The sequence below is a fragment of the Lipotes vexillifer genome, unplaced genomic scaffold, assembly GCF_000442215.2.
Source record: "Lipotes vexillifer unplaced genomic scaffold, Lipotes_vexillifer_v1.1 scaffold916, whole genome shotgun sequence".
Classification (NCBI taxonomy): Eukaryota; Metazoa; Chordata; class Mammalia; order Artiodactyla; family Lipotidae; genus Lipotes; species Lipotes vexillifer.
The window spans coordinates 3,770,506-3,785,994 of NW_006798383.1; the positions used below are offsets into that span (position 1 = coordinate 3,770,506).

At 54.4% G+C, this 15,489-nt stretch overlaps 1 protein-coding gene across 1 annotated transcript in view; it reads right to left on the reverse strand.

Annotated features, from left to right (window-relative positions):
* Positions 1–7,248: 7,248 nt before the first annotated feature.
* Positions 7,249–15,489, reverse strand: part of SH3PXD2A (SH3 and PX domains 2A) — a 237,414-nt gene continuing 229,173 nt past the window's right edge. The window contains exons 12-15 of the mRNA XM_007470435.1: positions 15,285–15,489; positions 14,135–14,184; positions 11,357–11,476; positions 7,249–9,225 (exon numbers count right to left, since the gene is read on the reverse strand). The exon at positions 15,285–15,489 is cut by the window's right edge and continues 1 nt beyond it. Of these exons, the coding sequence (XP_007470497.1) occupies positions 7,249–9,225; positions 11,357–11,476; positions 14,135–14,184; positions 15,285–15,489 (2,352 nt within the window). The remainder of the gene's footprint in view (positions 9,226–11,356; positions 11,477–14,134; positions 14,185–15,284) is intronic.

The window sequence follows — 15,489 nt, forward strand, 5'->3', positions numbered from 1 at the left end:
CCCCCCCCCCCCCAACAGATCCCACTAGGAGCTGGGAGGGGTTGAGTGGACACCGTGAGGAGTGCCCCAGAGGCATCCAGCAGTTCACATGCAACCATGCAGTGCACAAACCCACGCTTCACGAACCTGCCACTAACATCTGCCTTGTTCAGAAGTCACCTTCATGCAGACCTCCTGTAAACTGGCCCTGAAACCCTTTTGCCATCCTGTGTCCTGGATTTAAAGAAAACCTGTTGCAGAGAACAAGCTGTAGATTCAAGAATGGCGGCTCTGTTTCCCCTTCTTTCTCTGAAATGCTTAAGAGCAGTATGCCTTGGTCACAGGCCACTAAACATGATGAGTGCATTGCACCCCATCTTCTAAGTCACACCACTGAGGCAGGCTCAGCAAACCGAACCACCACAGGCATCATTAGAGATACTTAAGAATAATTGGTGTCAACAGAAGAGCAAACGAAGTTGTCTTCCTCCCAGATATGCTTGATGGTGTCTGGACCCCCAAGGTTCCAGTTTGGGGGTGGTGGGTCCCAACTACATGACCCATTATGGTCACTGGTCTCTGATTCAAGCAATTTGAGAGGCTAGCTCTGGATTGGACAAAGGGATGTGGGAAAACCCAGCCTGGAACCTGAGAGATGGATGAATGTTCTGGAGCCAGGGCCTCAAACTCAAAGACTGGTTTGTTGCTGGCAACTTCCCCGCTTTCCACTAAGTAAATCAATGACCATTAAGAACCCGCTGGGGACCCAGCTTGTGGCCCAGCAAGTAGCTGTTTCCTGAGGCCAGCTTCTCCTACAGCCAAATCTTGGGGCTTTCCCAACCTGTTCTGGCTGGACCCTTGGGTGTTGAATCACTAAATTCCCTCCCTACCTGCTCTCTTCTTCCTGAAACACTCAGGATAGACTTCCTCCTCCTTTCTAATAAAGACAAAACTCCAGACTCCAAACCCTCTCTCAACCTTCTCATACTCTTCCCTTTCTGCCTAGCAGACCTCCTCTTCTGGAAGCCTCCTTCTTGGGGAAGGGGCGGTAAACCCCAGCCACCCCAAACACGCGCACACTCATCTTGCCGACGTGCCTCTCACTCACCTCCAACGTGCTCGAGCCATATTTTTGCTTTAAAACGATAATTCTTCCTTTCTCTCTTGCCACCTGAGGTCCAGCCCATTAGCTAGGATGGAAATGGGAGCAAAGGAGGGACCTTCATCGTAGGGACCCATTCTCTAAGGCCACTAAGTTCTGGAATGGGAGAGGGGGGCTGATTGTCAAGGTCAAGTGCAAACTCAAGATTAAAAAGATAGGCTCGGGGAAGTGGGGTGGCATATGGTAAAACCAACATTATAGGCAGCTTGGGACCAAGGCCCAGGAAGACAGAGTCCTCTGCCCAGTCTATAAGCACCAGTGCGCCCAACTTCTGGCCTGAGGACCCAGGTGCGCAGGACAAAATAGGAGGGATGCTAAAATTATCAGTGGGGCTGTTCTTCCTGAAGTGCAGCTGTAGGTCACTGACCCTGTTCTGTCACTGGCTCTGATCACAGAGCTTGAGAACCAGGGGCTGCCCCAACCAGAGATCATGATTTAGACAAAAAGCTCAGTAATGTCCAGGGGGAGCCCTCCATATGATTCCCATGAAGCGTTCAGTCAGGCCTGCAGTCTAGACCAGGGGTGCTGACGTACACGCACGGGTAGGTCCACTGAGCTCACTGTGACCAATTTCTCACCCCGACCAGCCTGATCCACCCTCAGCAATATAAGAACTGAGGGCCAGCTGCTCTCATGACATGGGGATTCCCACAGTGGCTATATGCATGACAAAGGCTGGGAGTCGGCCTACTAGAGACACTGCGGGTGGCAGCCCCATCTGACCGCCTCGGCACTTCCATACCCAGCGGCGGCCCCTTTCCACATCTTCATTTGGAGCCGGGGACGATGGCCTAGGCTGCTTCTGCTAGATCTGTTAATGCCAGTGTGAAGTTTCCAACTAAATACTTAATAAAATAATTACCCAAAAAAAAAAAAAAAGACACATTGCACTCTCCAGCCGGAATTACACGTGTGAATAACGCATACACTTGCTGCCAGAAGCTGTGAGTCCTTTGGGGCCTGCCCAATGCCAAGGACTTGTTCAATGGAGACAGCTTGCCCAGTATTTTTTTCCTCTAACCCCATGTTCTTTAGTTCAAGTGGGAAATGACCAACACTCTCACATACGCACTAGAATGTACACACACACACACACACACACACACACACACATTCCTCAACAACACACAGCCCTCAAAAAAGTGAGGGAATTTTAATTCTTTAGCACTGTGGATGGTTCTCTTTCCAGAGAGCTCTGCATCGGGATTCTTGAAGATTGGACCTATAGACGTACACACTCCAAGGAGAGCCACCCCCACACGGGGGCACGGTCCCACTCTGGGCGCCAGGTTCCTATTTGTACAGAAATTCACCGAACGGGATGGAGCAGCAAGCGTACAGTACTGGAGGTGGAGGGGATGAGCCCGCAAGGATGTCCCTGTCGCCCTGAGGGGCAGAGCTTTGGACCCAGAGACTGCCCATCCTGTCCCCTCTCTACTGGCACCCAGGTAGGAGGTGGCAGCTTGGTACCTGTTGTGGGAAGTTCTGTCTGCAGGGACCTCAGCAGGCTCCTCCGACGCTTCTCCAAGACCTTCTGGGGACTGTCGGGGTGTTGAGCAGAGGCAGGGCTCACGCCTTGCTCGGGCTGAAGTCATTGAGATGAATGGGTGGCCCTGGCTCAGCACCAGGCCCAGCTGCAGGCTTGTGGGAATTGGTGCGTCACTGGGGAATGCTGGGCCCAAGGCACCCGCTTCCCTCCAAAAGGGTCTGATTACATCGAGGGTTCCTGCCCATAAACTGAACTTGAGGTTACGTAGTTTTAGAAAGACTCAAACATACATCAAAAGGATCATGGCCCAAACATCAAGAGATTGGCGTGAGAGGGCTGCTGAGGGTTATTTTTGGGACAGGCCTTTCTGAGCAGCTGGCTGAAAAACAACGGAAATGAAAACAAGGAGCGGTTCCTGGAGGCCCTTGCTCTGTGCCTGGGGCTGGGGCCCCGGGGAGGCCAAGTGCCCCATGCCACTTCCCTGAATCCCTCTCTTCTGGGTGGACAACACCCAGCAGAAGGGGATGCCCTCTGGCGGGGACCCCTGCCATCTTGCCAGGGAAGGGGGAAGGGGACGAGGGGTAAAAAAAAAAAAAATCAATACCCAGGTCAACTATAGGCTCCACAGCTACGACTCCTTCCAGGAGCGCCACCTCCCCTAGCGAGAGACGGGGTTGCTGGCTCTCCCGCCACCGTCCCGACAAGCCCTGGCATCCCTCTTGATAATATTGCACTTTTCCTGTCTCTCAGATTGTTTTCATTTTCGATTGAGAATGCAAAGTATTTGGAGCGGGTAGGGGAAGTGAGTAACCTTAAAGAAATAATATATTAGTTAAATACAAAAACAGGAAAAGTAGGGGTTACTTTATCTTTTTTTCCATAAAAACAAAACAAACTACCAAACCAAGGTCTAAACTTAAATAGTTCTACACCTATTCTGCAAATACTAGTAATATGAAAATAATGCTTGACCGAAATTCCCTTGTCTTTTTTCCTTAGATGATAATAGTAACATGCCTTGCTGGGGAAAGCAATGGATATAAATGCCAGTAAAATATGCTGCTCTAACATCTGAAAGTGATTAAAACGATTCTATATAATGCCTTCGTCAAGATGGAGCATGGAGGAGGAAGAAAGAGGACCCTGTGGGGCTAGGCTGGGGGTGAACGGGGCTGAAGGCTGGCCAGAGGGCCCGGCCACAGCTGGGGCAGATGGCACACCTGCTGTTCAGGCTGCCCCCTCCAGCTCCCTCTTGCCACCCTCGGGGTCCCTTGGCCTAGTGGGTGGGAACAGCATGATGGGGCCAGGGAGCCCAGCCAGGCCCTTGTTACAAAGTGGGAGAGAGATGAAGACATCTTTTTCCCTTGTAATAAAAGAAAAAAGTCTTTAAACTGAAAGAAAAAGCACCAAATGATGCATCTTCGGGCATTATATAAACCTCAATAATGACCTCAGAAGGGCTCATTTTGATTAAAGTTGCAGTATACAGCAATACAACATCATTTCACATTTTCAATCGCAACTAATGGAAAACTAGGTTTGGACACTGCTGAGTTTTTTTTTTTTTTTTTTTAAACCTTTTAAAGTCCGATCTGGTTTTCCTCCAGATGGGTCAGAGCCACAGACCCCTCCCTCCTCTACCTGCTGCCAGAAGTACCCTCCAACATCACAAAGCAGCTCAGTAGCTCTAGGGAAAAGCCCTCTTGCCCTGGGCAGGGCTAGGAGTCCAGGGGCACAAGGCCTGGCATCCCCTGGCCATGTCTGAGAGGGACTGGCATGCACCCTTCTTGCTTCAAGTATTAATATTCTCTTTGGGTTTGCAGGGTTTGTGCTGTGCTGTGAGTAAGGGGGTGATGGTGAGGGGCAAGGGGCGAAGACGGGGCATGGCAATCCCTGTTCACTGCCCAAAGCTACATGCTGTCACCAGGTGGCAGCATTCTCTACTTTTCCTGGATGCCTGAGCAACCCCCAGCCATCCTTAGGGCTGGATGTCACATTGTAAACATGATGACCACACTATAAACTCTAGCGGGGGCTGGGGAGGAGTGCAGGGGTGGATGCAGTGGGGAGGTCTGCCGTTAACTAGCTATGTGATTTGGGGAAAGCTTAATTCCTGTCTTTGGGCTGCAGTAACAGGAGGGTATGGGATGGAGTGACCCTGAAGGTCACTTATAATGACTCACTTAAGGGCACTGGGGGTTAAAGAGAGAGGGTCCCTGCGGGGCTGGGAGAACATCTGCCTTGTGGGTGGTGGAGAGTCCCACAAGGCAGTGCAGTGAGGAAGGGCAGGGAAAGATAGGCTCTGGGGAGCACTGTGGTCCAGTCCGACTGAGATGCTCTGTGCTTGGCAGATGCGTCCTGCACTCCTTCCTGGCCTGGCTGGCGTGTTACTGATTGAACTGGCTCAGTGCAGACATTGAGGAGTGAGGCCGCTGGGGCCATCCCCCTGGAAGATAGCTACGTGGAAGGTCCTTTAACCCGACAATCACTCTACTTTTAAATTTTATTTTAAATAATCATAAATTACTTTTTTTTCTTTTAATAAATATGTGCTGCTTAAAAATGAGAAAAGTATATACTGCATCTTTAAGTAAAATGCACTTTGCTCTCTGGGTTTCTTTCCATTCCACCCTATTAAAGTGCATTAATTAAAAAATAATGAACCACTTCTTTATCATTATTGTTCAAACAAGTCCAAATAATATTAATAGGAAGACACTACAACGCTACCATTAGTACTGCAATCTAGCAGATAACATCCTGCTCTATTTAATACTGTCCAGCAGAAGAAAATAATAACTAATTTTAATTTTAAACAAACAAAACAAAAGGAAGCAAAATCTCACCACGGCCTTTTCAACATAGAACGGGAGCGGTTTGCTAGAGCTGCCAGGCGTCAGTGTACGGCGAAGGAGGAGGGGGCAGGGCGGCTGGGGGCTGAGGGCACGAGGCGCGGGTCCCCCGCTGTTCTTCAGGCATCATACGCTGCCTGGGGGTGGGGGTGGGGGAGTGTGGGCGGAGGGAGGGCCTTTCCTCCTTAGTCCAGGATCTGGCAGCTGAGTCGGGGGCTGTGAAGCCTGATCTGTCCACAATCAAAGGCACGTGTGGAAATCCACTCCCAGTGAAGAGTGAGTCCTTGGGGAAGCCAGCTTGGCCTCTGAAGTGTCGACTGAAAGACGCCACCCAGAGTTGACAGGGACGTCATTCTCTCCCTTTCTCTCTTCGCAGGGGCACCGCCCCTCGGAAAGACCAGGTTGGCTCCTGGCCCAGGGATCTTTGCCTCCTCGGGCACCTGCGGTATTGCTTGCAGGCCAGGGGGTGCCTGGTGGTGTCCGCCCAGCAGGTTCCCCTTGGCCCAGGGTGAGGGCGATGGCTGCTTCTCCACAGCCTTCGCATGAGGCTTCGGGCCCTGCCCAGGCAGGAGAACGTTCGCTGCCCCTCTCCTGAACACCACCCTCCTCCCTGCTGAGGGTTCTTCCCTGCTGAGGTTGCACAAGAACCAGGAGAACAGCGTCTCTGCTTTGCCACGGCCGGGACCAGGGCTCCTGCAGCCTGAGATCCCTCTGGCAAGCACCGGTACTCTCCACACAGTGGAAACCAAATGAAGCGACTTTGGCTTGTGGAGGGAAGAATGCAAAACACAAACCAAACAACCTCCCCACAAGAGTATGACAGAAAGGCCATCCACTACCCATCCCGTCCCGTGAGGCTGACCGCCCTTGGGTCCCCAAACAACTCCTAAAGTAAGACCAAAACCCAAGGCCTGACATAGAAGGCCCAAAGCAATACACCTCTCCCAAAACTTGCAAAGAACTGCCCACCCAGAAATATCCAAAATAAAGTCTGTGCAGACTGTGAAAAGACCGACGGCTCTACCTGCCCTCTCTGTGAACACTGGGGCTGGTGGTCCTCCACGGGGGTGCCCCAGGCAGGGCAGGCTCTCTTCTCAAGGCCAGCAGCAGTGACGGCTAAGAATGGTGGTCCTTGCTGGCAGCTGGGGAACTGCTTTTTCTTCAACTAACAAGACACAGTGGCCTGGCCCAGGGACAGCCTGAGCTCACAGGAGATGCCTCCCAGCCCCAGAGCCAGTGGCATCTCCTACCACACCCACCCATGGCAGGCGGCAGAGATTCCTGGGAAACCAGCACAACTCACAAACATAGATTAGGATGATACAAGGGCTACTTCCGGGGTACAAGATGCCAGCAACGGAAACCAGGCTAGGCAGGGGCAGGGCACAGGAGGCCCGCACAACCACACCTTTTCCAGATTTGCAGCCAAGGCACAAATTGGGGTTTCCTACATGGCCTGTCTCAAATGGTGCCGAGTCCATCAGCAAAGTCCCCAAGGTGCACACGTGAGGCTCAGCTTTCTTGCCTCCGGTCCCAGGCCCAGGACACCCCTGCCCCTTCCACTCCCTGCTCAATGTGGGCCCCCACCAGACCCTACCTTCCAGCTGGGGGACAGCCTGGAGGGGAGTATCTTCGAGGTCCCACATTCTGCAGGTTTAACGTTGTCCTCCCCACCCCCTCCCATTTTCCCTTTCCCTTTTGTCTTCTCTCACAGCTCACCCATACTGAGGCTGGAAGGACTTAGGCCCCCCCACCCCCACCCCTCATTAGTTCTTTTTCTCCAGGTAGTTGGAGGGCACCCAGCCTTTGAAGGGCTTCACCCCGTCCAGGATCTGGCAGTACCACCAGCCGTTGGGGTTCCTCTCCAGGACCTCCATGGACACGCCCTCCTGGAAGCCCGCCGTCTCCTCGTCCCCCTCGTAGTCCGCGATCGAGACGTACACATCTTTGAGGTTGTTGTGGATGAACTGGGACTTCTCAATGGGCTTGGGGCGCACAGGGGACACCGGGATGCCGTTGCGCTGAGTGGGCAGCAGAGGAGGGTCCGAGCCCTGGCTGGCGGCCCGTTCGACCAGGCGGCCCTTGGCTTCTGCGGCTGCCGAGCGGGCAGTGCTGAAGGAGGAGTTCCGGCGGACGCCTCGGAGGCCGTCGGTGGCCGTCAGCGACTCATTCCTCCTCAGGGCACAGGACAGGTTGCTGTCCTTGGGCGGTGGGGACACGAACACCGACTGGGGCCTCACGGCCACCTGCCGCACGCCATTCCTCATCTTCACCGCCCCGGCAGCCGAGGTCTTGACGAAGCCCCCGGGAGGCTTGGAGGGGATGGGCGGCGTGGCCCTCTTGCTCTGGTTGACAGTGTTCAGCGCTTGGACCCGCTTCTCGATCTTTTCGAGGCTGTCTGACTTGCCCTCGTTCTGCTTCTTGCTCTTGGTGGCCACTGTGTCCAGCTCTTTGCCAGGGGGGTCGAATTGCTCGTTCTCACCGAGCACCAGATAGTGGGAGGGGGCCCAGCCCTCCAGCTCCCCGAACCTCACGTACCACCAGCCACTTTCCAGCTTCTCAAGCACCTGCACCTCCACGCCTGCCGGGAAGCTGATCTCCGAGTCCTGGACCTTTTGGTAGGCACTACATGCCGTGTAGGAGGTGGCCTGCCCTTCCCACCCCTTCTTGGTGGGACACGGGGGCGTGGCAGCAGGGAGGGTGATGAGGTCGGCCGAGCCTCTCCTGGACCCCTCACCGGGACCCTCGAAGGCCATCTGGGGCGGCAGCTCCGAATCCTCGCTCTTGGAGCCCTTGAGGCCACCCCGGAGCTGGCCAGTGGGCCTCAGCTGGCGCCGTAAAGTGCTGATGTCCATCTTCTCTTGACTCTGGGACTCTGTGCGGTTCAGGAACGGCTTGGGCCGAACTGATGGCTTGGCCCGGGCACAGGAGGTCAGCCCAGTCTTCAGGTCAGCATCCTTCCTCGCTCCGACCTTGGGAGTGCCGCGGATGCCTGCGTCCGAGGCAGAACGGCGCTTCAGGTCCCCACTGTTCTTGGACAAGGACGAGGAGGAAGAGGAGGAGGAGGAAGAGCAGGTGGTGCTGATGGTGATGGACGAGGAAAAGGAGGCCGAGGAGTGGTTCTTCCCCAGTTCCGCCTGGGCGTTCTTCTCTGCCTTGAGCTTCAAGAGCGACGACGATCTGGGGGAGCCCGATCTGGGGGAGTTTTTCCTGGCAAGGGACGGCGGGGAGCCGCCTGGGGAGTCGCTGTCCCGGGAGGAGCGCCTGGCCGCCAGGGTGTCCTCTGCGCATGCCCGGAAGCCCTCGTTCTCGTAGATGGTCTCCTCCTCCAGGGCCACGTCCTCTGCAGATCCGCCCACCTTGAAGCGGGCGCGCTGCAGCGAGAAGGCGGGCGAGGGCCTGCGGGGCTGGCCGGGCCGCCTGTCCCCCGAGCCGCCGTCCTCTGCGGGCTCCTCACTCAGCTCTGGCTCTGAGTCGAAGCCAAAGGCAGGGATGTCATACTCGGGCTCCTCGTACCTGAGCCTCAGCGGGGAGTCCTGGCTCTCACCAGCACCCGCCAGACCCTCCTCGGCCTCCTTGGGCTTGCTGGGTGGTGCCGGTGGGGGCACCTTGGGCCGCGTCAGAGTGCTCGTGCGGCGGCTCAGGTTGGGCTTCTTGCGCTTATCGATGTACGACGCGGGGGCCCAGCCCTCCTTCTCACCGATCTGCACGTACCACCAGCCACCCGAGTTCTTGTCGATGACCTGGGGGAAGGGGCAGACGGGCCAGTGAGCTGGGAGGATCGCTGGGGCCCTACCATGTGCCAGGGTGGGAGCTTCACACTTTGGTTCTAGGAGACATTATCTCCATTTCCCAGATGAGTGAACTGAGCCACTGAGTAAGTGGCCCGGGACCCGACGTAGGAAGTGATGGGCTGGCATTCAAACCCAGGTCTCCATCATCTCCTGGATGGGGGGGCTCCCACTCTCCAAGGCCCCCTCTCCTGCTCTTCCAAGTCTCCTCCAACGCCCTGGTCGAGCTGGCCTCCTCTCCAGACCCTCACTTCTCCCGCTGAGCTGCTACGCTTGGAAGATGCGCTGTTCCCAGTCCCTACAAAATCCCGCTCACCACGGACCCAGACGTACAAAAGACTGCCATTCCACCACTTCCATCCTCTCACCCCCATACTGCTAGGCCCTCCCTCGGTGACCCTGGAAAGGGTCTCTCAGGGCAGAAGAGAATAGAAGGGTGGAGGCACCTGGAGGTAAGGCTGAGGCCGGACCTCCCTGGTTTCCCCACTGCTCACGGTCATTTCACTACATGTGGAATCTCACTGAAATCCTACCAGCTGAGGAGATTTCTTTGAGTTGAATGGCTTCCTGGGGGAAGGCTAGGGCCTCTCAGTCATTTCCCTGTTAGTATAAACTCGTTCAAGGAGCTTCTTTCTTAACTGCTATTTGAGACTGGAGAGAGCCCAGGAGTGTGGTTGCTGGCTGTACTGAGGTCCGTTTGGACCGGGGAATACGAATGGAAGAGGCAGTTGTCCTTCCATGTGCACAGGTTCCGCATCCCTGGATATGGAGGGCCAACTGCACTACGATTTTAGTGCGATAAGGGCCTTGAGCATCCCAGGATTCGGGTGTCCACTGGGGGTCATGGAACCAATGCCCCACGGATCCCGAGGAACAACTGTAATTTTGAATTGTGGAACACTGCTGGAGGAAGAGGTCCCAGGGAGGGGAAGGGAAGCTTGAAGGCACCGGCACTGGGGGAAGAGGGGCAAGGAAGGGAGGATAGAGACCACCAAAGGCAAGGTCTGCCTGAGGCCAGCCCTCTGCAGCCCCCGCCCTGCCTTGGGTGCTATATTCCATCCTTCACTCTGCCCACTCCATACTCAAAATGCATACGTGGGTAGATCCTAAGTATGTCAGTTCTCTTACATTATGAGCTTCATAGGCTCTTCTGGAAGCACAAGCACCACTGAGAGAATGAGTTCTCTTAGATATTTAGTTCTAAGTTCCAGGCATGTGGTTTAAAACATTCACATTGGGGATATCACCTCTTCAACGGGCAGAAACTGCCCAATTACTCTTCTGATGGTTTTACAGGTATTAATTGGACTTAACTCCTGTTACTACACAGAGCCACTCAAGAGAAAGATCTGAGTCACAGATCCTCTCTGGCCCCTGGAATGCCATGTTCAGCACTGGCCACAAAGTGGGGTTTCGTAAATGCTAGGAGACCGGCTGGGAGGGAGCAGGAGAGGGTCTACTACCCATTTGCGGAGAGAAATCATCAAAACCTGGGGGAGAAGTGACTGCATCAAATGTCAGAGGTGCCTGTGGTGTGGACATGGCCAGAACTGGGGTCCTCAGTGCCTTACTCCGGCTGCCTGGACCACATTCTCCCAACAGCAGCACTTCCTAATATGGGTCTTGTGGAACCCCGGCCCCCAGGAGCTCCTGGGAGAGGAATCTAGGTGATACTGCCTATTCCAGTCCCCTCTTAGAGACACACAGTGACACCCCCATATCTAGGCTCTGAGAAGTTCTGCAATTAAAACAACAAAGCTGGTTGGGTTTTGTTTAACTCACTGTCCTCCAAACTCATTCAACCCCAGAGGCCCTTTGTTTCAAAGTGCCCCCGTCACAAGCTCCTATAATATGCTTTGGGAAATGCTGCTGTGACGGGAGCTGGGTGGAGACATGAGCCGTGGGTTCTAGTCCTGGCTGTGGCACTTACTGGCTTTAGGCAAATTCTAATCCCTGTGGGTCCTGTTTCTGCACCTTTCGCGCCCGCCCCTCAGGAATGTCGCCAGCAAGACATAAATGGGAAACACGGGAGGTATTTGACCATCATGAATTATAACCCTCAGCCCCATGGCCCAAGGCTCACCTCTGCCTTCTGTCCGCCTCGAAAACTGATCCCATCAGAAATGCACGACTGGAATTCGGCAATGGTGTAGTACTCCACCTCAACAGAAGGGGGCTCTGGTGGCTTAGGCAGCTGGAACCCCTGCGGCACAGAAGGACTCAAGTCAGCAAGACTCACCTAATCAGAACCGTAACTGAGGTGAGTGTGGCGGCTACACCAAGTGAAGAGCAGCTGACTTGAGGATCTATCAATCACCTGAGTCTCAGGGTGGCTCACCAAGAGACCACTCTCCTGACTCTCTCCAGGCTCTCTAAGAATACCTAGGATTCGCTTGAGACTTGTCTGAGCTATGAAAATGATCATCTAAGTAAATTTCCACCCTTACATCTTTGGAATCCGGTTTTCAGAAGCCTCAACAGCTAGGTCCCAAAATGAAAGTCAAAAGCAGAGAAACTGTTGTAACGAAGCCCGTGCACACTGGCCCCTGGGAGAGGAGAGCCATGTCCTTGAGTCTCAGGTGAAGGGCCACCGGGGTGACACCTGACTGCAGAGGTGGGCTGGGTGTAAGGGGGTGTGGGGTTGGTCAGAAAACCCCTTGTCTGTCATCATGATGATGCCAAATGGTTAGGCAAGCACTGAATAAACTCAGGATCCTTTGCTCTGGGGTTGGGTAGAACACGCTGGGCAGCCTAAATGCTTCCTAGATGCTGGCACGTCGATAACTATGCCTGACATGCAAGGAAATGTAGAATACGGCCACAGCCCATGAGCTGTGAGCCTCATTCATTCACTTGACAAATGTTTGTTGTGTGTCTACTGGGTGCCAGACTCTGGTCCAAGGCACCAGGCATCCAAGAGTGAACCAAAGGGACAGGACAACCCCCTTGCCCTCGTGGAGAGGACATTCCAGCTTCAGCCAGTCTCTACTCCAGCCAACATGGCCTTGGCGCCTCCCCATCACTCCCAGTATGGCCTGGTATCAAACAAAGGAGTTAAAATAAACAATCCTATAAAAAAGGTACACGTGCTTGGGAGGCTAGAGGCGGGAAGCAGCTACAGTGTAGCAGGAAGACCTCAAAAGATCTCTGCCTGCAGGTGGACGCATGTGGGCTCCAATCCCAGCTCAGCGATTCACCAGTTGTGTGGCCCTGGGCAAGGCCCTTGCTCTGAGCCTCAGTTTCCTCATCTGTAAAATGGAACTAATAACAGGGTCATGAGATAATGAACATAACTTCTGGTCCAGCCAATGGCACAGGAAAAGCTCTATAAACATAAGCTGAAGCCGAACGCTCTTCCTGAAACGCCATCCTATTCCTCTTACCCTGCCTCGTCCTTCAAGGCTCAGCATGTTACTATCCTGCCAGTCACAGTTGAGCTGCCTCAGGTCAGAGTGAGTGAAGGGTGCGGGGGAGGCTGGTTTTGAGGGACCAGGTCAACTTTCCCTGCCCTGGTGGCTGGCTCTGCAGCCGTGCATGCGCACAGATGTGGCCCAGGTCCCAGCCCTGCCTGGACCCCCGCGGCCAGGTGGGAGTCGGACGGACCTAGCTGGAAGGAGCAGCTCTGCCCTAGCAAGCCCTGCTTTTGGCAGGTGTGGAAAGAATTACCCCATTCTTGCCAAAATCAAGTCTGCCTGAAAATAATCAGCTGGGGCAGAGAGAGATGGGGGGAGGGGAGAACTCGTTTAGTTGTGTAAAATGGGAGGAGAAACAAAATAGAAAACTCCACTGGGGCTGATGGCCAGGGCCAGGACGGTCCCATCTCCAGGGGCCAAATCTTCAAAAATCCTGTTTAGGGAAGGCCAACTCTTCCAGTGACTGCTGCTGTCCGCCCCCCTGGGGTGGATGTCACTGACCACAGTAAATCTTGCTGCTAAGCCCAGATGTGACTGCAGAATCCTTGTCCACACATAGTGCACAGAGAGCTGACAGAGGAAGTGGAAAGTCGATGGCCAGCCCTCTGCATACACCACCTCATCCCATCCTTACAACAGCCCTAGGAGATGGCTGGCACTGTCCCCCTCTTATAAATAAGGAAACTAAGGCCTCTGGAGGGTAAGCAACCTGGCCAGGGGCTCGCTGTTTCTCAGTGTCAGAAACGGAGTATGAATCCACGCCTGGCAGGCCTGAAGCCCCATTCTTTCCACTGCATTCCACTGCCCCAGATGACAGTTCTTGGTTCTAGGGCTCTCGGTCTGCCACCTCTCACCCAAAGCCCCAGCACCCTGAGTGCACGTCCACCTCCGTGGCGGTCTGGATGCCAGGAAACCCCCACCTACAGGCGCCACAGACCCCAGCAGCATTGAGCCTCTTTGAGTTTCCGCATAAACCAGTCCCTGCCATTTACCACCCTCCTCCCCGGAGAAGATGCTCACTGGCCTGCCCTGTGCCCTCCCAGGTTCTGGCATCCACTGGGCACTCCCGGGCAAGGAAGGCAAAGCTGAAAGTCTTCCAGGCTCACATGGACAGCAGCCCTATTTCCTGCCCCTGGCAATGCCCCAGCTGGACACTCTCGCCAGCCAGTCTAAATGTTTATGTCTGCCAGTGCCGTGGCTGGGATGGATTTATTTAGCTTCAGAGTGCAGTGTGTTTTCGATTAAAAACTGTCCAGCTAGGCCCCAGGAAGGCTGGGTTCCCCAGGCTTCCCTCCCTGCCTCCAGCCCCACAAAGCTGGAAGCTCCAGCATGGTCCTGGGGAAGCCCTGGACCAACAGACTCCACACTGAGACAGCAAATTACTGCGAGCTGCTACGGGGCACCCAGGAAAGGGAATGAGAAAGAGAGAAGAAACTGAGCACACATACCAAGCTGGACTCTCTGCGAGGTGGAGGCCTTGTCCTGAGGTTCGGGGAGCCTAGAAGAAACAGGGCTTCAGAAATCGCAGCCAGACACAGCGCCTTCCCTCGCCTTCCCTGGGTGTGACCTCTTGATGCTGGGAAGTTCCCGCCCTTTTCCAGCATTTATGAGGAACCCACGCTCTCGGTCACCACAGGCACGACGGCTGGGCTTCTTCAGGGGAAGTGAGAGATCTTTAAGCTTCCTTAGCTGTGTTGCAAGGGGATCCGTGAGCCCCCTAAAATGATGCGCACATTTCAAAATGTACAGACATAGGGGCTTTTTTCAGGGGAAAGGGTAGATAGCTTTAGCAGATTTCCAAATTTAGGAGAAGAGACCATGTCTATTTTTTGCTCACTACCAAATCCTTGGAAGCTAGCACAGTGCTAGGCAAGAGGAAGTACCCCCAAAACAGCTCCCGGCTGACTGCTCAGAAGGTTCCAGGCATAAAGCTAATGTAACCAAGCTCAGAACTAAACTAAAAAACAGCTTTCCTCCAGATTTTAAGACTGGCTGGACATAAACAGAAGCTGGTCTCATAATACAGAACAGTTTAACCCTCAACCGCAGGCATCCTTGCCCCAGAGATGCTAGAGATCCGGAGGGGCCAGCAGCTGGGTTTCTCCTGTACGAAAGGAGAATGCTGCTTAAAAGTGCTCGTGGAGGGAGGTACAGTCACCCTTCCGAGTGTCTTAGATTTCCGGTAACTGGAGGAAGACAACAGGGAAGAAGGGGTTAAGGCTCAGCAAGATGATCTACGGGCTGTCACTCACAGAGCAGCCTTGCATCGAGGGAACCATCTCGAAGCCCAGGTGACTTATCTGCAGGGTGACCATTCATGGCTCCCCACTAGAGGAGGAGGGACTGCTACCAGCTTACATATGCATATGCAATTTATCTTCTGTGGAGGAGCTGGAAGGAATTGCCTTATCCATGCTTGTGATTAGCATAAGACAAGCTGGCAAAGCGAGCCTGGGGGCAGGGGTCAGCCTACATCTCAGGAAGAGAATAATATGGGGATCATGCACACACACACACCCCCTTAGGCTTTCCTTGCACCTCACGCCCCTTCTCTAAAGAGCTGTGCGGCAAGGATCCGGGGATCAGCGAGGCTCTTACTGATCTGGGCCCTCTGAGGGGCGATCCTGGCCACGGCTGGGGAGCCCGGGGCCAGCTTGGAGACGGTCCTCTCGGGGACACCCAGGGCGCTGCCGTTGGAAGCATTGCAGAGGATGGGCAGGCTGATCTCCTTCTTGGTGATGGGGGCCTCCGGGCCCTCGCCTTCAGCTGGGGTGGTCTCCTTGTCCCCGGACGCCTTTTTGTT